Genomic DNA, 24079 nt, shown 5'->3' with positions numbered 1-24079 from the left:
TTTTCTGTTTCAGTTTGAAGTGCTGATGTCTACTATTGCTACAAACATCCTCTTGGAGTTTTCCATTAAATAGTGTTACACTGTTATTGTTTGCTTAATGACAGGGATACTTCCCAGGAATGTGTCTTTAGGCAATTTCATCCCTGAGTCAACATCATAGAGTGTAAATACACAAACCTAGATGGTACAGCTACTACACACCTATGTTATATGGGATAGCCTATTGCTCCAAGGATACGAACTCATACAACATGTTATTGTAGTGAATAATGTAAGCAGTGACCAGAATGGTAATTTTTATCTAATCATATATAAACATAAAAAAACAGTAAAGTATGGTTTAAAAAAGGTTAAAATGGCATCCTTTTATAGGTATATTTTACTATGAATGAAACCTGTGGAAATGGCATTTTCCCAAGGTGAGTCAGTGAGTAAGTAGCAAGTGAAAGTCAAGGCCTAGGATATTACAGCACACTACTGCAGGATTCATAAACTCTACACTAGGGTACACTATGGTTATGCAGCAGTTTTATCTTTTGCTAATAATAAATTAACTTTAGTTTACTGCAACTTTGTTGGTTTCTAAATTTTTTATTTTATAGAAACCTTCTGCCTCTTTTTAAATACCCTATATTTAAAAACACAAATTGCACAGTCTTAAAATCTGTTTTCTTTATATTCTTATTCTACAAGCTTTTTTCTATTTTTCATTTTAATTTTTTTTCTTTTTAACCTTTCTTTTAAAAAAACTAAGACACAAACACACGCATTAGCCTAAGCCTACACAGTGTCAGCAAGATCAGTATCACTGTCATCCCCTCCACATCTTGCCCCACTGGAAGGTTGAGGGGCAATAACACATGTGCAGCCGTCCTCTCCTGTGGTAACAAGGCCTTCTTCTGGAATTCCTCCTGCAGGACCTGCCCAAGGTTGTTTTTCAGGTAATTGTTTTTGTAGAAGTAGAAGGAGTACACTCTAAAGCAATAATTAAAAGTACACTACAGCAAATACATAAACCAATAATATTGTCATGTATTATCATTATCAAATATTATGTAGTGCATGTATTTGTGTGTGATATACATTATTCCACTGGCAGCACAGTAATTTGTTTACAACAGCATCACCACAGACATGTGAATAATACACTGTACTGCAACTATTGCTATGACATCACTAAGTCATAGGAATTTTTCAGCTCTGTAATAATCTAGTGGGACCACTATCTATCTACTATAGTAGCGATATATAATATATAATTTATTATTTGGTCTGTCATTGACCAAAACATCATTTTGTGGCACGTGACTATATATCACGTCCTTTGTTAATCGAAATAATACAGGTTTCTACTGTTTGAGCATTTAACGTGAATGAAGTTTATGCTTATACAAAGGCACAATAAATATATAAAAACAAAAAAATAGAGAAGAAGTGGAGTAGAATTTACTCTATTTGATGTGTATATATATATGTGTATATATATGTTTATATGATGCAAATACACACACACACACAGAGCTTACGGTGATTAATATTAGGTGTCAACTGGACTGGATGGAAGGAAGCCTAGATAGCTGGTAAGTGTTGTTTCTGACTGTATCTGTGACGGTGTTGGCAGAGGAGATTGACATGTGAGTCACTGGACTGTGCAAAGATGACTCATCCTCAATGTGGGTGGACACCATCCAATGGCTGCCAGGCGAGTAGAACAAAGCAGCTACAAGAAGGTGGGGTAAGCTGGCTTGCTGAGTCTTCTGACTTTCATTTTTCTCCCATGCTGGATGCTTCGCTTCTGTTCCTCCTGCCTTTGGACATCAGACTCCAGGCTCTTCAGCCTTTGGACTCTTATACTTACACCAGTGGTTTTACAGGGGCTCCTGGGACTTCGGCCACAGACTGAAGGCTGAACTTCTGGCTTCTCTGCTTTTGAGGCTTTTGACTCGGACTGAGCCACTACTGGCTTCTTTCTTCCCCAGCTTGCAGATGGCCTATTGTGGGACTTTGTCTTGTGATTATGTGAGCCAATTCTCCCTAATAAACCTCCTTTCACATATACGTGTATCCTATTAGTTCTGTCCCTCTGGAGAACCCTAACACTGAACGTACATATGTATTACTATGACTATTGCAAATAATGACAATACCTGGTTTCCTATGAGTTATGGGTAAGTTGGAAGTCAATAACAAGTGAAAATATACTTTTAATGTAACATGAAATAAAATAATTTTCAATGAATTTTAAAAATTAGAGTGAATTAGTTATTACAAACTCTAAATAAAATAAAATTTAAATATCTTCAATAGATTAAACACAGATTCCCAACGAAAACTTGGATATTCAAAAAGAAGACTTAAAGTAAAGGAATTACATGGATATACCTAATTGGATATTGAACAGTGTATTAATGATAAAGTTTCCAACACTGAAGTAAGTATTTATATTAGAATTTGGGGAGCAGATACAGGCTAATTGGTAAACAAAATAGAGAGTAATCTTACTTTGTTTGTACTGGTATAATAAAATATCACAAACCAAGCAATGTATTAACCATACAGATATATTACTCACAGTTCAGAGAGCAGGGAGGCCCAAGATCAAAGTGCCAGCAGGTTTGCTGTAAGTTGTATTAAATTAACAAGTTTCTATGTGGAAAGTAAACAATGAAAATGTCTATTATGAAAACATAAGGGAACAACAGAGTTTAAACACTTGGTAGTGTTCAATCAGAATGTAATAAAAATTAAGTTATAATTAATACCTGTGCTTACGTATTTCCATACAAATAAAATACATAAGGATAATATTTTAGATATTCATCATTATATTAAGTATAAAGTATTTGAATGTAAAATCAAAGAATGTATACATTCAGTAATAACGATTTGTTGTCTTTATGAGGCATTCCTTTCATGTAAGCATAAAGAAAAATGAATATAAAAGTAGAGCTACCATGTGATCCAGCAATCCCACTCCCAGGTATATACCCAAAAGAAAGAAAATCAGTATATCTGAGGGATAGCTGTACTCCCATGTTTGCTGCAGCACTGTTCGCAATAGCAAAGATCTGGAAGCTACATGAGTGCCCATTAACAGAGGAATGGACAAAGAAAATGTGGTATATATAAACAATGGAGTAATATTCAGTCATAAAAAGAATGAGACCCTGTCATCTGCTACAACATGAATGGAACCAGGGGTCATTATGTTCAGTAAAATAAGCCAGTCACAGAAAGACAATCATCACAGGCTCTCACTTACTTGTGGGATTTAAACATCACAACAATTGAACTCATGAAGAGAGAGACTAGAAGGATGGTTACCAAAGATTGAGAAGGATAACAGAAGGGTAGTAGTAGGGAGGTGAAAATGCTTAATTAATGAGTATAAAAATATTTAGAAAAGATGAATAAGACCTAGTGTTTGATAGCACAACAGGGTCACTACAGTCGATAATAATTTAATTGTACATTTAAAAATCACTAAAGAGTATAATTAGATTGTAACATAAAGGATAAATCCTTAGGGAGATGGAAACACCATTTTTACATGATAACATTATTATGCATTGCACGTATGTCTCAAAACAACTCATGTGCCCAAGAAACATATACACCTACTATGTACCCACTGAAATTAAAATTGAAATATTTAAAAAAGAAAAGATGAAGATAAAATATTTAAAAACATATAGCATATCTCACAAACTGGTAGAACACTATTACAGTTAATGTGCTGTCTTAATATAAGGCAAGCCCTTTACTGGAATTGAAGAAGCATGCTTCATAATGTTAGATTAACTTTCCAAACCACTAGTAATATACATTTTTATCATTGCATGTACCTAATGATACAAGTTCAACATATAATTGAAGAAAGTGAATAAGTAAACAATCATAAGTGGGATTTTTAAACACTTTTCTCTCAGTGCTTAACACAAAAACAGGCCAGGGAGCCTATAGAGACATTAGAACTAGACAAGTAATTATCACTCATAGGCACACACTCACACATATGTAGCATACTCACATATTTAATTTCACATATTTTTCCCAAATACACCATAAGCTCATAACTCTAAGCATATTAGTAAAAAATATAGGACTACCATTTCAATGTAGTACCACTAGCCAAGCTTGGCCAGTGAACAGTTAAAAAATAGATATTCTAGTTCAACTTTAATTAATACAAAATAAATACCATGTAAAACAAGCTTCTCAGCACACTAGCCACATCTTTGTACACAAAGATGAAGAATATTTCCAGCTTCACAGAAAATGTTCTAACTACAGTTTACCTACGATAGAAGTCAGTAAAAAAAGCTGCCAACCTTACATGGTTTTAAATTCAGTAATACATGTCTAAATAACATATGGGTGAAAGAAATTATCAAAATAAATGGTCACAATTTTTATATGAATTATAAGGAAAATAGAACAGAACTCTTTCTTGTAAAAACTGATTGTCCTCAATGTATATATATTACAAAAGATGACCTAAAAATTAAATTAACTGGAATGCACTAAAATAAAAATAAAAAAGCTAAAATTAAATACAAGTGATATATAAGAAAAAAATGAATAAACAGTAAAAAGTCATGATAAAGAATGTTACAGTAGAGAGAACAGCAAAGCCAAAGGTATTTTCAATGAAAATGCTTTTAAAATTTGATGAGACCACTAAAAATATATGCCTACTAATATATCCACAAAAATAACAAATTTAACATTTTAAAAAATTGATAAGGGCCGGGCACTGTGATGCCTCCCAAAGTGCTGGGACTATAGGCTTCAGCCACCACAACTGGCTTATTTAACATGGAAAACATGGAAATACCATAATAGTATTTAAAGTTATTTAGAGGCAATAAAACTATATTTTCATTACATTTTAATGTCTATACAAAATAGAAAATTCATACTCTTTACCAAATGCAGCACCTCAAATAGAAATCTGAGTACATCCCATATGTATCAAAGAAATTCAGTTTAGACATAAACTTTCTTACAAAAATAGTCTACAAACTCAGATGACATTACTAGTGAATTATAACATTTAAAAATAAAGCAGTACTCTCACCAAATGCTTCCAGGTTACAGAAAAACAGAAATTCTTCCCGAGATAGCCTTGATACCAAAACCTTTCAAGTTTATAGACTTGAAACATGGTCAAATATCCTTGTGAACATGGATGAAGAAATAAATCTTACCCTACATAAAATATATATCCACATTTTTTTTTTTTTTTTTTTTTTTGGAGACAGAGACTCCCTCTGTGGCCAGGTTGGAGTGCAGTTGTGCGCTCTCGGCTCACTGCAACCTCAGACCCCCGGTTTAAAGTGATTCTCCTGCCTCAGCCTAGAAGTGCCTATAGGTGCGCACCACCACGCCCAGCTAATTTTTGTATTTTTAGTACAGATGGGGTTTCAGCATGTTGACCAGGATGGTCTCGATCTCCTGAGCTCATGATCCGCCTGCCTCAGCCTCCCAAAGTACTGGGATTCCAGACGTGAGCCACCGCGCCCAGCCAGCACTGATATTTTATGAGGGAAATATACAACGATCATCATGGATTTATTTCAGAAACAAAAGCTGGTTTAACATTTGAATAAAAGTAGTCTATAAAAACGTTATATAAAGAAAACATATATCATTCCAACTGATACAAATAAAAATGTTACAACAATTGATAAAAATCTATTAGAAAATAGGAATATTATAAAACTGCTTCAATATGAGAAAGATAGGATGAAAAAAACCACCAAGCTTTGTAAATATGAATAACATGTTGAAGTATTTTTTGCCAAAACCTGGAAACGATACATATGATACACACAGAACTTTGATTGCATCTTCTATTCAACTATGGGTATAAAACCCTAGCCAGTGAAAATAAATGAAAAGAAAACTAAGTTATAGCACATGGATTAAAAAAAATAAAAGTGTGATGATTTGCAGATAAAATGTTCTTTATATAGAACACCCAGAAAAAAACAATAGTTGACATAATAGATTTAATTATATAAAATCAGTGGAATAAGTAGATATAAAATCAAAATGCAGACATCAATTGTATTTCTATTTATAACAACAAAAATTATTAAAGGGAATTTTGGAATCAGGATGCCATTAACAAAAGCATGAATGTAAAATACCTACAATTCTGTATGACTTCAATCCCCCAAAATACAAAATACAATATATATTAAAGATAACACAGTACATTGAAAGTAACACTTTATGTTGATTAGAAAAGTCAATATTATAAAGAAGCTCATCTTTGAAAATTAGAGAATAAATGCAGTCACAAACAATCCCATGAGAGGCTCTTTTTTTTCCTGATAGCTTTATTGAAGTGTCATGTACAAAGCATAAATTTCATCCACTTAAAATGATTAAAAATCAATGATGTTTAGTATATTCACAGAGTTACAACCATCACCACTACTGAAATTTAGAAAGTTTTCATCACGACACGAAGAAACTTTCTATCAATTAGTGGTCATCTCCTATTTCCACCTCCCTTAGGCATTGGCAACTACTATTCTACTTTCTGTCTCCATGGGTTTGACTGTTCTTGATACTTCATATAAACTGACTCATATAATATGCAACTTTTAGAAAGGCTGGATACCACATATATCATGTTGCACAAAACAAGCCTGACACAAATGCTAGGATATCTGTACTTTAGTAATTATGTGTATCCTACTTTAATAATTGATTTAGAATTTTCTTATTAGAGCAAATAACATAATTCATTTTAAGATTTATGCAATCATAATATTATTTCTATTTTAAGAAATATAAAATTTATCTGATGCACTGCAAATGCAAACGCTTTACTTCTAAAGCTTATGCTTACAATGATATATTTTTGAAGATCCACACCGGTCTGATTTGAGTCCACGTGCATGTAGCATTGCACAGTTGTGTTCAGCATTATCTGACTCTTTTATCCTGTAATGGAAAGAAATCCACATTCTGTTACATTTTAGGCAAATGATTCATGAGAAAAAAACATTTTCCATGTACTGTAAGAAAAGAACTTTAAGGAAAAGGGTAATTAAATTTTTCATAATATTAGTAAGAGTCATTATTCTGAGCACTCAATAGAGTGGTCCCCTTTCATCCACAGGTGATATGTTTCAAGATCCCAGTGGATGCCTGAAATGGCAGATAGTACAGAACCTATAGAGAGATTATGTTTTCTCTACACATTCGTAACTATGATAAAGTTTAATTTCTAAATTAGGCACAATAAAAGATTGACAACAATAACTACTAATAAATTATAGCAATATGCCAACAGCACTACTATTGTGCTTTGAGGATATTCTTAAGGAAAAAAGTAAGCCTGACTTTTTAATAAAAACAAGCTCTGCAATTCCCTGATAGTCCATCTCAAGCTTGTCCCACTGGCTGCCCATGGGCCGCACGTGACCCAGGACAGCTTTGAATGCGGCCCAACACAAATACGTAAACTTTCTGAAAACATTCTGAGATATATATATATATATATATTTTTTTTTTAGTTTGTCACTTATCATTAGTGTTAATGTATTTTATGTGTGGGCCAAGACTATTCTTCTTCTTCCAATGTGGCCCACAGAAGCCAAAGACTGGACACCCCTGGTCCATCTGATAACCAAGAGGGTTACTAGGTGACTAATGAGCGGGTAGACATTATGGACTACTATGGTCTTTTGTAAAATATTTAATGTCAACATTTCACTAACTTTCCACATCTTTCTTCATGTCAATGAGTCCACATACATTTATTCATATTATTCTTCTGAATTTATCCTTAATGTGTGTATATATTTATATAGCACCGTACAAAACAACTTACTCATGTTTGAAAGTCAGACCGTTTATTGTCACCCATGGATACTGACTGCTGTTACGAAACACACCAATCCATGAGGAAGGTAAAATGGTGGTCATAAATTTCTAAAAGAAAAGGAAGAATTTTCACTTAAATAATAATTATGAAAACATTATAAAAGCAATATATTGAAGTTGAAAACCACTATTTGCAGTACCAAAAATTTTCATAAATATTTATAATTTTGATATAAATGAACTCTTCAACATTTATACTTAGTACTTTCATTCTTATTCTCATGTTAATAAGGACCTTTTAATTCTTGCATTATAATAGTTACCCCAATTGACTGAAAAAACACAGGAAGAATTTAAATAAGTTTCCTGATACCGTGCATTCATTCCTCCAGATACTGTGACTAAATCAATCTATTTTTGTACTATATGTCCCAGAGTTGGAGATTTAGAAGGAAATGAGAGGTTGTCATTCAGAAATAAATGACATAGAAGCTACAGATTGGGTTTTCTGGGCACCACACCATTCTTTAACTAGATAAGCCCTCACTTTTCACTGATTTGGTTTTGGTGGAATAACAGTGGTCCTGACCAGGTGGTGTAGACTCGTCTCTCTCCGGTACTCCCTGCTAAAAACAACTATAACCCTGTGATTAATGAAAGACAAAAGCAACGGAGAACTCTGAAAGGCAGAAAGAGATAGACAAAATTGTCTGGGACCCTAGCATCAGGGATCAACAAAGTGTCCGAGCAAGCATGTTAAGTCCCCGACCTGAGAGAAGAAGGTGACCTAGGCCTGCTGTTTCCCCGCACCCTACCTGGCAACAGGAGGAGGCCCAGCAAAGCTCACTCCTGCTCCGTATTGAAGGGGAGTCCCCTCCACACCACCAGGCAAGGCTGGTACCACTGGCGAGGATGAGCTACCAGGAGACCTGCTATCAATACAGCCAGAGGAAGTGCTTCCTTCTCATTCCAAGAGACACCAGGGTGGATGTGGGTGAGGAGGATCAGCAAAGCGACCCCATGACTACCAGTGCACCATCCAGGGTCCTCTTTGTTCTTGAGGGCATGAGACCCACTTCCCAATTCAGAGACAAAGACTCAATGGATTCTTAGTGTTCTTTGTACATAGTACAGCAGTGAACAGTAACATACTACTGATAACTGCAATAATACGGAGGAATTGCACAAATATCAAAAACAGGCAAATGTTATTTATAACATTAAAAGTCAAGACAGTGTTTTGGAGAGGAGTCAGGATAAGTGATGAGGGTACACACAGGGGTGGAACTGCTAGAGCCGGAAACTATTATTTCATGATCCGAGTTTATCACAGGAGTTCATTCACTTTGTGACCAATCTGCACGACCAGATCATATAATGCCCGATAAAATTAGATAGCAACATTTATTGTGCATTCAAAGCATTTATAGAAGCATGGTTTTCCATGAAAAGCAAAAACTGAAAATAATCAAAAGCACGTTAGCAGTATATGAATTTTTAAACATTATTAAGTCAATCAATTAACTATTACATAAACTTGAAAACATATAAGCTACTCCCTACTAAAAACATAAGCTAAATATATATACCCACACATATGGATGATTTCTACAAATATATTATTGACCGAAATAAGCTTTTCATAAAGTGCTTATAACATTTACATCTTACCATTTCTTCTTCATTATCTATAGAAAGCAGACTGGAGTTCTTCAAAGTACAGGCCAGCAAACTCTCTGCCCAAGTTCTTTTCTCCTTACCAATATAATAACAACTGTTGGAATATGTAATCCACTCCTCAGGACAATGGCCACAGTGACATGCTAAATAAAGATATGAATTACTGTCTAGACCAATACGAATTTTTAAAAATGAAATTTTTTTTTACATATTTGCAAAGGTATAAACCTATATGTATGCAACATATCTATGTATCTTCAGAGGCTGGTAAATATGTAGTTTTAAAATACCCAGTCACTTATATACATATGCGCAATAAAGGGTCAGCCTCTCATCTCCTAATTGTGTTCCCATATAAAGCAAACCAGCAAACAAAAATCTACTCTATACATGTCTTGAAAATCAATGAACAAACTAATCTGATTTTTAAGGAACAATAAATAACTTGTATCTTATATTATAGCAATAAGAATTTGAATACAACAGATAAAAACAAAGCATAGTGATTTTACTTACAGTTGATGACAAGGGAATGCCTTACTCTAATCCTTATTTATGAACATTTATTGCCAAATTTTATAATTTTTCACCCCAAATTTTACTTTTGTACAGCCTAAGATCAAGAAAAAATAAACTGTACAATATTAAAACTTTAAAAATTATTATATACCTTTCTGAGTTCTTGTATTCAGGGAAGAATTGTTGTGCTTCTGTGTCAATGTAGCTAGAAAAATTAAAGTAATCTTTGTAAAAAATTAGCATCTAAATCAATCACAATAATTTTAAGTTTTTGTTTGAAATTTTTTGTGTTAGAGTTAGAATAATATGGAATAAAAATGATTTTAAGAAAAATTTGATAAAGTAATAATGGTTTTTTGGAAAAGTATTTCATAGATCTAAAGAACCAAATTTCACCATCTCATATAGTTCTTATAATTCTTGATTTAACTACTTTCAAAAATTAATTTCTATTTCTCAGTAAGGTTTTTCAGACTCCTATAACATATTTTTGAGTTATGAAATCAAAATATATACATACAATTGCATCAGAAGCGAATACTTTCAACAATTATTCTTTTATTCTTTGACAAATTCTGAATGACCATTCCATATTCAGTCCAAAGACATACATTACAATGAGAATTCTATTCCCTGAAAATATGAAATGTATAGAGGCACATTCAATCATTAACGTGAAAATTCCCCTTGTAATCTTCTAAAATAGACTTACAGGGAATAACAACTATTGTTACCACAGAGGCCATTAAAATAAGACAGATAATTCCCAGGATCCCAGCAATGAGCTTCTCTGGAACTGACGGTAAATCTGCAGGGAGCGAAATGGGAACAGTGCGAAAGGAGAGGTGGACATAGTTGTTTAGAAGATTCAAAAACAATAGAACCTGAATGCACAGGAATCATATGGAGAAACTTGGACCCCAAACCCTCATCTCCCATTGTAATCTTTTTCTCTGAATAATATACCATTGCATTTTCAGTAAAAATAATGCTCATGAATTCTTTGACGAAGACTACACATTTCAACAATAAGTTAAATCAGTCTTCATATTTTATATTGAAATGGCATATCTCAACTTGAAATTCTGATCTTTACAAATAGAAAACATGTGAGCACTCCCTGCTCTTTCCCCACATCCCTGTACCCCAAGCTGCACATCCTAGACTGTTATATTGAGGATCTTTTAAATGCTTTACCTTTGCAGTGATTGGTTTTGTAATTCCCTTGAAAATCCTGCGAAGTTTTTTGAAGGTTTAATTCCGCATAGGTTATTTCCTGTTCAGTTACTAAAATGGAGCTTGTATTGCCCTTAGGTTTTTGCTGCTTCCTCTTTGGGTTTGGGGGCAGATTCAAGTCTGAGTAGATTACTCCTTGGTTATCCATCTCTGCAGTGTGTGATGTCAGGGACTGTACTCTACAATAACCGTAGTTAAGAAGTTAATAAATGGTTTATATACAATATTCCCTAGTGCAGTTAAAAGGGTGAGGTGGAGAACGAGTATTGGAGCTCATTTTGCATTAAAGAATCTAAAGTTCTTTCTCTAATTTTCTTCAAGCCTAAACAAGTTTCTTATGGTAAAATATTTGTTTTAAAAAATATATTTTTGGGTCGGGCGCGGTGGCTAATGCCTGTAATCCCAGCACTTTGGGAAGCCGAGGCGTGCCGATTACAAGGTCAGGTGATCCATACCATCCTGGCTAACACGGTGAAACCCCGTCTCTACTAAAAATACGAAAATTAGCCGGACACGATGTCAGGCGCCTGTAGTCCCAACTCTCAGGAGGCTGAGGCAGGAGAATCGCTTGAACACGGGCGGCAGAGGTTGCAGTGAGCCGAGATCGTGCCACCGCACTCCAGCCTGGGCGACAGAGTGAGACTCTGACTCAAAAAAAAAAAAAAGAGAGAAATTTCTACGTTTGACAAAATATTATTGCTGGGGCAATAAGAAGCAATAAATTACTAAGGAATAAAAAGTTCAGGAATAAAAATACATTTCTTAAAGTCTGATGCTTTACCTGTATTAAAAATTAAAATGTATTAGAAAAAGTTCTGCACTCATTTTTATGTTAATTTTGAAATCCAGTAATGGTTAAGACGATGTGGTCTGCACATGAGTAATAGTAAAGTTGAGATATATACACACACACACATATATATAAATTTCTTGCACTAAATTACTTTTATTTAGTAATTTATATACATTAATGAAAATCAATAGGGGTAATTAAATGGTCTTTTCTTAATGGTTGAAATGTTCTAAGAAATTATTAAAAATTATTTAAATTACTAAAAATGATTACAAATGTGAATATTTGTACATGTCAGGAAATGCTATATGACACTGTTAACTTATGAATAACCTAAATAGTATTAGGAACACCACATAAATTGTTAATACTTATAGAAGTATTGGTAATTTAATAAGTAATTGGTAATTTATTTCCTGGCTAAATTATGAACCAAAAAATGATAAATAAAAGTATAGGTAATTCATGTTAAAGCACATTTCATTTAAACTTATAGAAAGATTTTACAGTTGTCAAGGTGAGTAAAGGCCACTTTTGTTGTGTAAGTACTTGTAAAATTTCAGATAATGTAATTAAATCATTTAGTCAATGGGCTCTGGAGTGAGTGAGATCTAGAATGAATTCTAGCTTTGACACTTACAATGTGTGACCTTTAAAAAGTTATTCTATGTTTAATAACCCAGTTTGTTAATCTAAGACGGGAATAAGAACATATAAAACGTTGCATGTAAAACATTTACCACTCAACCTGGCACTTAAAGTTCTCAATAAGCATTAGCTATTTTAATTATTATTTTAGTCACAATTGTTATGTTACTGTTTCTGATTCGTGTCAGTTAAAGAATGGAAAATGAATCTTCAGATAAGTCTCCTATATCCGTGTGCTACATCTTTTTTTGCAATATTTTGATAAACTTTAAAAAAGTATTTTGATTGTTTTGTATTACCTTTAGCATTTTATGTACTCTACCTCATTGTGATTTTTATTAAAAATAAAAACTGCTTTTATTTAATCTACATGTCTGAGGAACTGTATTTGGCTTTCATCAATTGATTCATTTATTTTAATAATCTTTAATGGCTAAGCTAAATATAAATTATTATTCAAAGATACATGATGTACTGATTACAAAATACAAAATTAATTGTTCATTATTGTGATGTTAATAGGTTTCACTTAAATTATATTGATCAACAAACCCACTAGGTTTCCACAAACAAGAATTTGAAAACTTTAAGAAATCCTTCAACATATTTCATATGGTTTTTACCCTGAGTTATTCAAATGAAGACAGCAATGTTCTACTTTGATTTTACTGTATATTAATTATACCTCCTTTGTACCATATTGAGCACTTGTAATCACCCACTAAATGAGGTAGGCTAGTAGAGAGTTGGAGAGTAGCAACACATACCTTCTGTCCCCAGAAAGTCACACATCCTTTAGTGGAGAGGCCAGGTTAGTCTCACAAAAAGGCCTGCTATAGCTGGGAAATAAAAGGTGAAATTTAAAGGCATAAATCCAGGACAAGAACAAACAATGCCTACAATCTTCGCAGACTGCCCTGTGAAGGCTCAGAGTGAGTCAAGAGTGGAAAAAGTAGATTTCTCATCAACGTGTTACTAAGGTTTGAACAGGAAATTCTACACATGGGCTATTGTGAAATCAGTTTAATCTCATCACACACCTCCAAAATATAGGATACTCTGGTCTGTTAAAAGTACAAGGTTGACTTTGAAAGTGGGTCATTTAGTTGGTCCATTTTTCAAGCACCTATGAGAATTTTTTTTTCTGTTTTGATCACAAACATTGCCAACCCCCACCTTGTTAAGAGTGCCTTTTAGACTAGATTGCTAAATCTTAACATTGCATACTTCTTTTCTTTATATTATTTTATTATGTCACTTCCATTATAATAGAAAACATTCTAAAACTCATAGTAACATTATCAACTGATAGCTACTGATTTTTTCCTTAATTATTCTGAAAAATTACTGCAGTAATTACTCAGTTGACTGTAGCTGACACAAAAACCATCATTGCCAAAGTTATGTTATTAACTTAGTTCTTAAATTTTTGCATTTAATTTTTAAAAAATAGATTATTTAATCTTCAGATTACCATTGATGAAAATAAATGTATCTTGGAAGGGTAAAATATTAATCAATTTTGAAATATATTAGCATACCAGAGATTGAAATATTAAATAGCTATTCATCATATTCTTCATTTATCCATTCTCCACCATAACAAATTATCTCAACTTCGAAAGAAATATTTAGTTGTAAATGACAAAAACTGAAGGCAGGCTCTGTATCGGGAAAAAGTAATTTTAAAATCTCACTAGGAGAAAAGTCAGCAAATTGGCAGAATAGGTGGTCCCCCACACATATGCCCCAACAGCAACAATAATGTTTCAGCCATCCACAGACAAAAGTGGAGGAAACTCCCTTTGAGGGAGTTTTGGAATTCAAGTAGGAGTTTGTAAAATGCCAGTGGAACCCAAGACCTAGGAGGGTTGCTTTAGAGAATAGATTTGCATCCAAGTGGCAGACTTACCAACAGTGATTCCATCTCCAGACCTGAAAAGAGACCCATCCTCCTGTGGACTTGCCTTCAGCCGCATTAGGACTTCGTCATGCTGCCAAAACCATCTGTCCAGGGGCCCAGGAGGAGACTCAAACACTAGTGTCTCAGGAGGTAGGCATATCAACTGTAGTCTCAATGTAGACCCTGAAACAGCCCTCTAACTTGGCTTTAGCTACTCTCAGCCACAACTTTTGAGATCAGTCTTTCACCCACAGAGACTTCCTGGGAGACATATACATCTGTTCCCCTGGGGCATGCTTGCTGACCTCTGTCCTCTAGAAGATACTAAAATGGCCCTGAATCTCCACTCAAACTCCTCTCAACTGTGGCCTGAGTTAATCACAGGAAATTGCTGTGAGACTCACTCATCTTTGGCAGCAGTACAGGCTTGCTGACTTCAGTTCCATGGTAGTTTCTGAAACAGCCTTGAATCATGACCCTCATCCTTCTCAGCTGTGGGCTGTGAGCAGTCTTGCCAGCTCAGGGATACAGAGGGAGGGCATGTGCATCCATGTCCCGACTGGGAGACCGTTGACCTAGGTTTCACAGCACATCCTGAAATGGGCCAGAAAAGGGGGTTCAACCCTCCTCAGCTATGCTAGAGAGCAGTTTGCCCACACAGGGACCTGGAGAGAGACACCATAAGTGCCCCTAAAGGTACAGACCTTAGTTTTATTTCAGATCTTGAAACAATCCTGTGATCCAGCTCCAGCCCATCTTAACTACAGTCTGAAGCAAGTTTGCCTGCCCAGATACCTGCCAGAAAACACACTCATCCATGACCCCAGAGACAGACATGAAGACACTGGTTTCAGCTATAGACTCCGAGGAAACCTTGTGACTTAGCACTAACTCCTCTCAGCCACAGGTTGAGGAACCCACTCAGAGACCCATGAGCAGCCTTCCCAGAAAACTAGATAAACTCTCCCCCAACTACACACCTAATAATAGACCCACCATCTACAGACCCTGAAGTGGACCCTCATTCCCTCCCCAGCCCTATAGAGTATGATGCTAGAGCCAGTTTGGTCCTCTGAGGGACTAAGGAGGATACAAGCCTGCTAGAAGCCCTAGTAACAGGATCATGAACCAAAGATCCCACTCTGGACCCATAAGCAACCATGTGATCCGGCTGTAACCCCATTCAACCATGACACTGAAGGCAATCTCATCAGCCCAGGACCCTAATAGGAGAAGGTCTTAACCTACCGAAACCAGTCTGTAAAGACTGAAAGAGATGTCTGCTCTTTCAAGTGCACAGACACCAGTACAAGGATAAACAAATAACAAAGCATCAGACATATATGACACCACCAAAGGAAATGAATAAAGCTTTAGCAACTGATTCAAATAAATGGAGATCTATAAGTTTCCTTTAAGATAATTCAAAACAATCATCTTTAAAAATCTCAGTGAGTTGCAAAAGAAGAGAGTACTAAAAACTCTAAAACAAAAATACATGAACAAAATAAGAATTTCATAAAGAAATATAAACCACTAAAAACAACCAAACAAAAATTCTAGAGCTGAAGAACACAATGAAAGAAAGAAATAAGTCAATAAAGAGTTTCAATACCTGACTCAAACACGCAGAAGAATTAGTGAACTCAAAAAAGAGTCATTTAAAATTAACAAATTAGAGTAAAAAAAGAAAAAAGAATAAAAAGTGGCAAATAAAGCATAAGAGACCTTTGAGACACCACCAAGAATATGGTATAGAAAGTATAGAAACTTCAGAAGGAGAAGAGAGAGATAAAAGGTCAAAAATATTTTTTCTTTAAAGACATACTGTCTGGAAACCTTCCTCACTTGGGAAGGATATGGAAATCCAGATTCATGAAGCTCAATGAATCATAAGCAAGATCAGCCCAAAAAACACTATTATGAAGCACAATATAATCACATTGTCAAAAGTCTAAGATAAGAGAATCTTGTGGGGGGTTTTGTTTATTTTTTAGCTTAACGTGATCCCATTTATCCATCTGTGCTTTGGTTTCCTCTGCTTGTGGTGTATTACTCAAAAAATCTTTGGCCAGTCAATTGTCCTTGATAATTTTTCCAATTTTTTTTTCTTTCAATTTTTATTTTTAGATACAGGGAGTACATGTGCTGGTTTGTTACATGAATTTTTCCAATTTTTTTTCTTTCAACTTTTATTTTCAGATACAAGGAGAACATGTGCTGGTTTGTTACATGGGTATATTACACCAGGATAGTGAGTATAATCCAAAGTAGGTAGTTTTCTGAACCATTCTTCCCTACTGTCCTCTCCCCTCTAGTAGTCTGCGGTGACTGTTGTTCCCATATTTTTGTCTAAGTGTGCTCCGTGCTTGGTTTCCACTCATAAGTAAGAACCTTCAGTAGTTGGTTTTCTGTTCCTGCATTGATTTGCTTAGGATTATGGCCTCCAGCTCTGTCCATGTTGCTATAAAGAACATGGTTTTATTCTTTTTTATGGCTGTGTACTAGTCCATGGAGTATATATGCCACATTTTCTTTATGCAATTCATCACTGATGAGCACGTAAGCTGATTCCATATCTTTGCTGTTGTGAATAGTGCTGTGATAAAAACGAGTACATGCATCTTTTTGATATAATGATCTATTTTCATTTGGATATATTCCCAGTAGTGCAATTGAGGGTCAAATCATAGCTCTGTTTGAAGTATTATGAGAAATCTCCAAACTGCTTTCCACAGTGGTTAGTCTAGTTTACATTCCCACCAATAGTGTATTAGCATTTTCTTTTTTCTACAGCCTCACCAGCATCTGTTGTTTTGGGACTTTTAAATAGTGGTCATTCTGACTAGTGTGAGACGGTATCTTATTGTGGTTTTGATTTGCATTTCTCTGATGATTAGTGATGATAAGTGTTTTTTAATACGCTTGTTGGATACTTGTACGTCTTCTTTTAAGGAGTGTCTGTTCATGTCCTATGCCCATCTTTAAATGAGGTTATTGTTTTTCCTTGTTGTTCTGTTTAAATTCCTTACAGATTCCAGATATTAGACCTTTGTCAGATGCATAGTTTGCAAATAAATTTTCCCATTCTGCAGGCTGTCTGTATATTTCATTAACAGTTTATTTTGCTGTGCAGAAGCTTTTTAGTTTAATTAGGTCTCATTTATCAATTTTTGTTTTTATTGCCATTGATTTTAAGGACATAACCAAAAAATTGTTTGCCAAGGATAATGTTGAGAAGGGTATTTCCTAGGTTTTCTTCTAAAATTTTTAGATTGAGGTATAACATTTAAAATTTTAATTATCTTGAGTTAATTATTCTATATGGTGAAAGGTAAGGGTCCATTTTAACTCTTCTGCACATGGCTAGCCAGTTATACCAGTGATACAGGAACTAGAAAGAAATTATTTAGGCAGATAGTGAGGGTGAAGGAATCCTCAGCAAGGCTTCCCTTTTAACAAAAAGCAGCCCCAAATAACTTCTTTTCTAACAAAGAGTAGCCTGAAAAATCGAGCAGCAGACGTAGATAAGCAGGCTGGAAGGTTGCATGCATGAATGATGGCAGCTGTGCCAATAGAAAAGGGACTGACTGGAAGTCAGGTATTTTCAACATGGAGGCTCCATCTTCCCTTTTCTTTGTCACTAGTAAAGAACCAGGGAACATGGCACAGGCCAGGTAGACAACCATCTGCATAATAAAAGATTAGGGTTGAGTGGCCAGCTTCTTTAAGTGCTATGCAAATGGCATGCCTGGTCTGACCAATCTTTCATGCCGTATGTAAATCAGACCCTGCCCCCTCAAGCTCATCTATAAAACCCACATTTCACTGCAGAAGCAGCAACCCATTTTCTCCAGTATACCTCCCTGTGCAGAGATCTCTTCTCTTTCTTTTGCCCATTAAACCTCCTCTCTTAACCTCCCTCTGGTGGGTTCACGTCCTGGTTTTCTGTGGTCATGGGACAACAAACCTCAGAAATTACCCCAGACAACAAGGCGATTTCATCAGCATCATTTATTGAATAGGGAGTCCATTTATATCCCTTTTTTTTTTTTTTTTTTTTGTCTTTTTCAAAATCAGATGGCTGTTAAGTGTGCAGCTTTATTTCTGAGTTTTCTATTCTGTTCCATTAGGATAGATGTCTACTTTGTACCACACCATGCTGTTCTGATTACTGTAGTCTTATTGTAAAATTTGAAATTGGACAATGTAATGCCTCCAGCTTTCTTCTTTTTGCTTAAAATTGCTTTAGCTATTCAGGCTCTTTTTTGGTTCCATATGAATTTTAGAACAGTTTTTTCTAATTCTCTGAAGAATGGCATTGGTAGTTTGACAGGAATTGCACTGAATCTGTAAATTGCCTTAAGCAGTATGGCCATTTTAACAATATTGATCCTTTAAATACATAAGCTTGGAAAGTTTTTCCATTAATTTGTGTTATCTTTGATTTCTTTCAGTAGAATTGTGTAGTTCTCCTTGTAGAGATCTTTCACCTCCTTGGTAGGCTGTATTCCTATGTATTTCATTTTCTTTGTGGCTTACATAAATGGGATTGTGTTTTATATTTTACTCTCAGCCTAGACATTATTAGTGTATGGGAATGCTATGCTTTTGGTACATTGATTTTATTGATAACAAAAGTCTCTATCCTGAGACCTTAGACTAAGATCATTTACCAGTTCTAGTAGCCTTTTGGCAGTCTTTTTTCATCTTTTAATTTTAGGTTTAGAATACACGTGAGGGTTTATTACATAAGTAAACTCATGTCGTGAGGGTTTATTTACAAATTATTTCATCGCCCAAGTATTAAGCCCAGTACCCAATAGTTATCTTTTCTGCTCCTCTCCCTCCTCCTACCACTCTCCACTCTCAAGTAGACCCCAGTGTCTGTTGTTTCCTTCCTTGTGTTCATAAGTTCTCATCATTTAACTTGTACTTATAAGTGAGACCATGCAGTATTTGGTTTTCTGTTCCTGTTAGTTTTCTGAGGATAATAGCGTTTATCTCCATCCACATTCCCACTGAATATATAATCTTGTTCTTTTTTATGGCTGCATAGTATTCCATGATGTATATGTAGCACATTTTCTTCATCCAGTCTGTCACTGATGGGCATTTAGATTGATTCCTTGTCTTTGCTATCATAAATAGTGCTGCAGTGAACATTGACATACATGTGTCATTAAGGTGAAATGATTTATATTCCTCTGGATATATACCCAGTAATGGGATGGCTGGGTCAAATGGTAGTTCCTCTTTTAGCTTTCTGAGGAATCACCATACTGCTTTCCATAAAGGTTGAACTAATTTACACTCTCATCAATGGTGTATAAGTGTTCCCTTTTCTCCACAACCTTGCCAGCCTTTTTTTTTTTTTTAACTTTTATATAGTCATTTTTACTAGTATAAAGTGATATCTCATTGTGCCTTTGATTGCATTTCTGTAATGATTTGTGACACTGAGCTTTTCTTCATATGCATGTTGGCTGCATGTATGTCTTCTTTTGGAAAGCGTCTGTTCATGTTCTTCACCCACTTTTTAATGGAGTTTGTTTTTCTCTTGTAAATTTATTTATGTTCCTTATATATTCTGGTTATCAAACCCTTATCAGATACATAGTTTGCAAATATTTTCTCCCATTCTGTAGGTCGACTGTTGACTCTGTTGATAGTTTAAGAAACTCTTAAGTTTAATTAGATCCCACTTGTCAATTTTTGCTTTTGTTGCAATTGTTTTTAGTGTCTTTGTCATGAAATCTTTGCTCATTCCTATGTCCAGGATGGTATTGCCTAGGTTGCCTTTCAGGGCTTTTATGGTTTTGAATTTTACGTTTAAGTCTTTAATCCATTTGGAGTTAACTTTTGTATATAGTGTAGGGAAGGGGTTCAGCTTCATTCTTCTGCATATAGCTAGACAGTTATCCAAGCACTATTTATTGAATAAGGAGTCTTTTCCCCATTTCTTGTTTTTGCCAGCTTTCTCGAAGATCAGATGATCATAAGTGTGCAATCTTATTTCTGGGCTCTCTATTCTGTTCCATTGGTCTATGTGCCTGTTTTTGTGCCAGTGCCATGTTGTTTTGGTTACTATAGCTCTCTATTATAGTTTTAAGTCAGATAATGTGATGCTTCTAGCTTTGTTCCTTTTGCTTAGGATTGCCTTAGCCACTGAGACTCTTTTTTGGTTCCATATGAATTTTAAAATAGTTTTATTTATCTAGTTCTGTGAAGAATATCTTGGTAGTCTGATAGATATGGCACTGAATTTGTAAATTGCTTTGGGTAGTATGGCCATTTTAACAATAATGATTCTTCCTATCCATGACCATGGGATGCTTTCCCATTTGTTTGTGTCTTCTCCGATTACTTTGAGCAGTGTTTTGTAATTCTCACTGTAGACATCCTTTAACTCCCTGGTTAGCTTTATTCCTAGGTATTTTATTCATTCTGTGGCAATTGTGAACAGGATTGCTTTCTGATTTGGCTCTCAGATTGACTGTTTTTCATGTACAGGAATGTTAGTAATTTTTGTATGTCAATTTTGTATCCTGAAACTTTACTGAAGTTGTTTATCAGCTGAAGAAGATTTTGGGGTGAGACTATGGGGTTTTCTAGATATAAAATTACGTTGCCTGCAAAGACAGAGAGTTTGACTTCCTCTCTTCCTATTTGGATGTCCTTTATTTCTTTCTCTTGCCCAATTGCTCTGGCTAGGACTTGTAATACCATGTTGAATAGGAGGGGTGAAAGAGGTCATTCTTGCCTTGAACTGATTTTCAAGGGAAATGCTTTCAGCTTTTGCCCATTCAGTATGATGTTGACTGTGTGTCTGTCATAGACAGCTCTCATTATTTTGAGGTGTGTTACTTCAATACCTAGTTTGTTAAGAGTTTTAAAATGAAGGGGTTTTGAATTTATTGAAAGCCTTTTCTGTATCTATTAAAATAATAATTTAGCTTTTGTCTTTAGTTCTGTTTATGTGATGAATCACATTTATTGATTTGCATATGTTGAACCAGCCTTGCATCCTGGGGATGAAGCCTGCTCAATCATGGTGAATTAGCTTTTTGATGTGCTGCTGAATTTTTTTGCAAGTGTTTCATTGAAGATTTTTGCATTGATGTTCATCAAGGATATTGGCTTGAAGTTTTTTTGCTTTTTGTTTTGTTGTTTTTTTGATGGAGTCTTGCTCTGTCGCCAGGTTGGAGTACAGTGGCGCCATTTTGGCTCACTGCAACTTCTGCCTCCTAGGTTCAAGTGATTCCCCTGCCTCAGCCTCCCGAGTAACTAGGGCTACAGGTGCACACCATCATGCCCAGTTAATATTTTGTATTTTAGTAGATATGGGGTTTCACCGTGTTGACCAGGATGGTGTCAATCTCCTAACCTCGTGATCCACCTGCCTCGGCCTCCCAAAGTGCTGGGATTACAGGCATGAGCCACCATGGCCAGTCTGAAGTTTTCTTTTTTTGTTGTGTCTCTGCCAGGTTTGGTATCAAGATGATGCTGGCCTCACAGAATAACTTAGGGAGGAGTCCCCCCTCTTCTATTTTTGGAATACTTTGTATAGGAATGGTAACAGCTCTTCTTTGTAGAACTGGTAGAATTTGGCTGTGAATCTATCAGGTCCTGGGCTTTTATTAATTGGTAGGCTATTTATTACAGATTCAATTTCAGAGCTTGCTATTGGTCTCTTCCTGGTAGTCTTGGAAGGGTGTATCTGTCCAGGTGTTTATCCATCTCTTCTAGGTTTTCCAGTTTGTGTGCATAGAGGTGTTTGTGGTAGTTTTGGTGGTTGTTTTTATTTCTGGGGGATCAGTGGTAACATTCTATTCATCATTTATAATTGTGTTTATTTGGGTCTTCTCTATTATTCTAGCAAGTGGTCTATCTATTGTATTAATTTTTTCAAAAAACAACTCTTGGACACATTGGTCTTTTCAGTGGCTTTTGGTGTCTTGATTTCCTTCAGTTCAGCTCCAATTTTGGTCATTTGTTGTCTTCTGCTAGCTTTGGGGCTGGTTTTTTCTCGCTTCTCTAATTCTTTCAGTTGTGATGGTAGGGTGGTTAATTTGAGACCTAACTTTTGATGTGGGTATTTAGTGTTATGAATTTCTCTTAATGCTGCCTTAGCTGTGTCCCAGAAATTCTGCTATGTTGTAACTTCTTTCTCATTATATTCAAAGAACTTTTTTACTTTTGCCTTAATTTCGTTATTTACCCAAAAGTCATTCAAGAGCATGTTGTTTAGTCTCCATGTAATTGCATGTTTTGAGCAATTTTTATAGATTTGACTTCTATTTTTTATTGTGCTATTGTCTGACAGTGTGCTTGGTATGGTTTTCATTCTTTTGCTGAGGATGGTTTTATGTTTAATTATGTGGTTGACTCTAGAGTATGTGCCATGTGATGATGAGAAGAATGTATATTCTGTTGTTTTGGGGTGGAGAGTTCTGTTAAGGTCTATCAGATCCACTTGGTCCATTGTTCAGTTCAGGTCCTGAATCTCTTTGTTAATTTTCTGCCTCAATGATCTGTCTAATAGTGAAGTGTTGGAGTCTCCCACTATTATTGTGTGAGAGTCTATGTCTCTTTGTAGGTCTCTAAACTTGTTTTATAAATCTGGATGCTCCTTTTTTGGGTGCGTATATACTCAGGATAGTTAGGACTTCTTGCCTAATTGAACCTTTACCATTATGTAATGTCCTTTGTCTTTTTTTGATCTTTGTTGGTTTAAAGTCTGTTTTCTCTGAAATTAGGATTGAAACCCCTGCTTTTTTCTGTTTTTCATTTGCTTGGTAGACTTCCCTCTATCCCTTCATTTTGAGCCTGTGAGTGTCATTACATGTGAGATGGGTCTTTTAAAGACAGCATGCCATTGAGTCTTGCTTTTTTATCCATCTTGCCACTCCTCCGCCTTTTAAGTGGGGATACTTAGCCCATTTACATTCAAGGTTAGTATTGATATGTGTGTTAGCTGGTTATGTTTGCTTGTTTTATAGTGACACTGGTCTGTGTGTTTATGTGTGTTTTTGTTTTAGCGGGTAGTGGTCTTTCCTTTCTATATGTAGTGCTCCTTTCAAATTTTCTTGTAAGGAAATCTAGTGACAACAAACTCCCTCAAGATTTGTATCAGAAAAGAATCTTATTTCCCCTTCACTCAGGAAGCTTAGTTTGGTCAGATAAGAAATTCTTGGCTGAAGATTTTTTTCTTTAAGAATGTTGAATATAGGCCCCCAGTCTCTTCTGGCCATTGAGTTTCAGCTGAGAAGTTTGCTGTTAGCCTGATGGGGTTTCCTTGAAGGTGACCTGCCCTTTCTCTTGAACTGACTTTAACATTATTTCTTTCATTTCTACCTTGGAAAATCTGACGATTATATGTCTTGGGGGATAATCTTTTTGTGCAGAATCTTGCAGGAGTTCCCTGTATTTCCTGAATTTAACTGTCGGCCTCT

At 35.3% G+C, this 24079-nt stretch overlaps 1 protein-coding gene across 2 annotated transcripts; it reads right to left on the bottom strand.

Moving 5' to 3' along the window:
- Nucleotides 1–5560: 5560 nt before the first annotated feature.
- Nucleotides 5561–15006, bottom strand: KLRC1 (killer cell lectin like receptor C1). 2 transcript variants are annotated; one of them, XM_015430170.4, is made up of 8 exons: nt 14634–15006; nt 13489–13560; nt 11242–11459; nt 10757–10852; nt 10196–10249; nt 9517–9668; nt 7853–7953; nt 5561–6960 (listed from the first exon to the last, which is right to left on the bottom strand). In XM_015430170.4, exons 3-8 carry the CDS (start codon nt 11426–11428, stop codon nt 6849–6851), a joined length of 702 nt encoding a protein of 233 aa, XP_015285656.3. In that variant the 5' UTR covers nt 11429–11459; nt 13489–13560; nt 14634–15006; the 3' UTR covers nt 5561–6848. The 2 variants fall into 2 exon arrangements, with proteins under 2 accessions (XP_015285656.3, XP_065379760.1); XM_065523688.2 differs by lacking the exon at nt 14634–15006 and having other exon boundaries at nt 13489–13666.
- Nucleotides 15007–24079: the final 9073 nt, after the last annotated feature.

This window comes from Macaca fascicularis, chromosome 11, assembly GCF_037993035.2.
Source record: "Macaca fascicularis isolate 582-1 chromosome 11, T2T-MFA8v1.1".
NCBI classification, from domain to species: Eukaryota; Metazoa; Chordata; class Mammalia; order Primates; family Cercopithecidae; genus Macaca; species Macaca fascicularis.
Note: the sequence above shows the minus strand (reverse complement) of the source record. Positions and strands in the feature narration are given on the sequence as shown.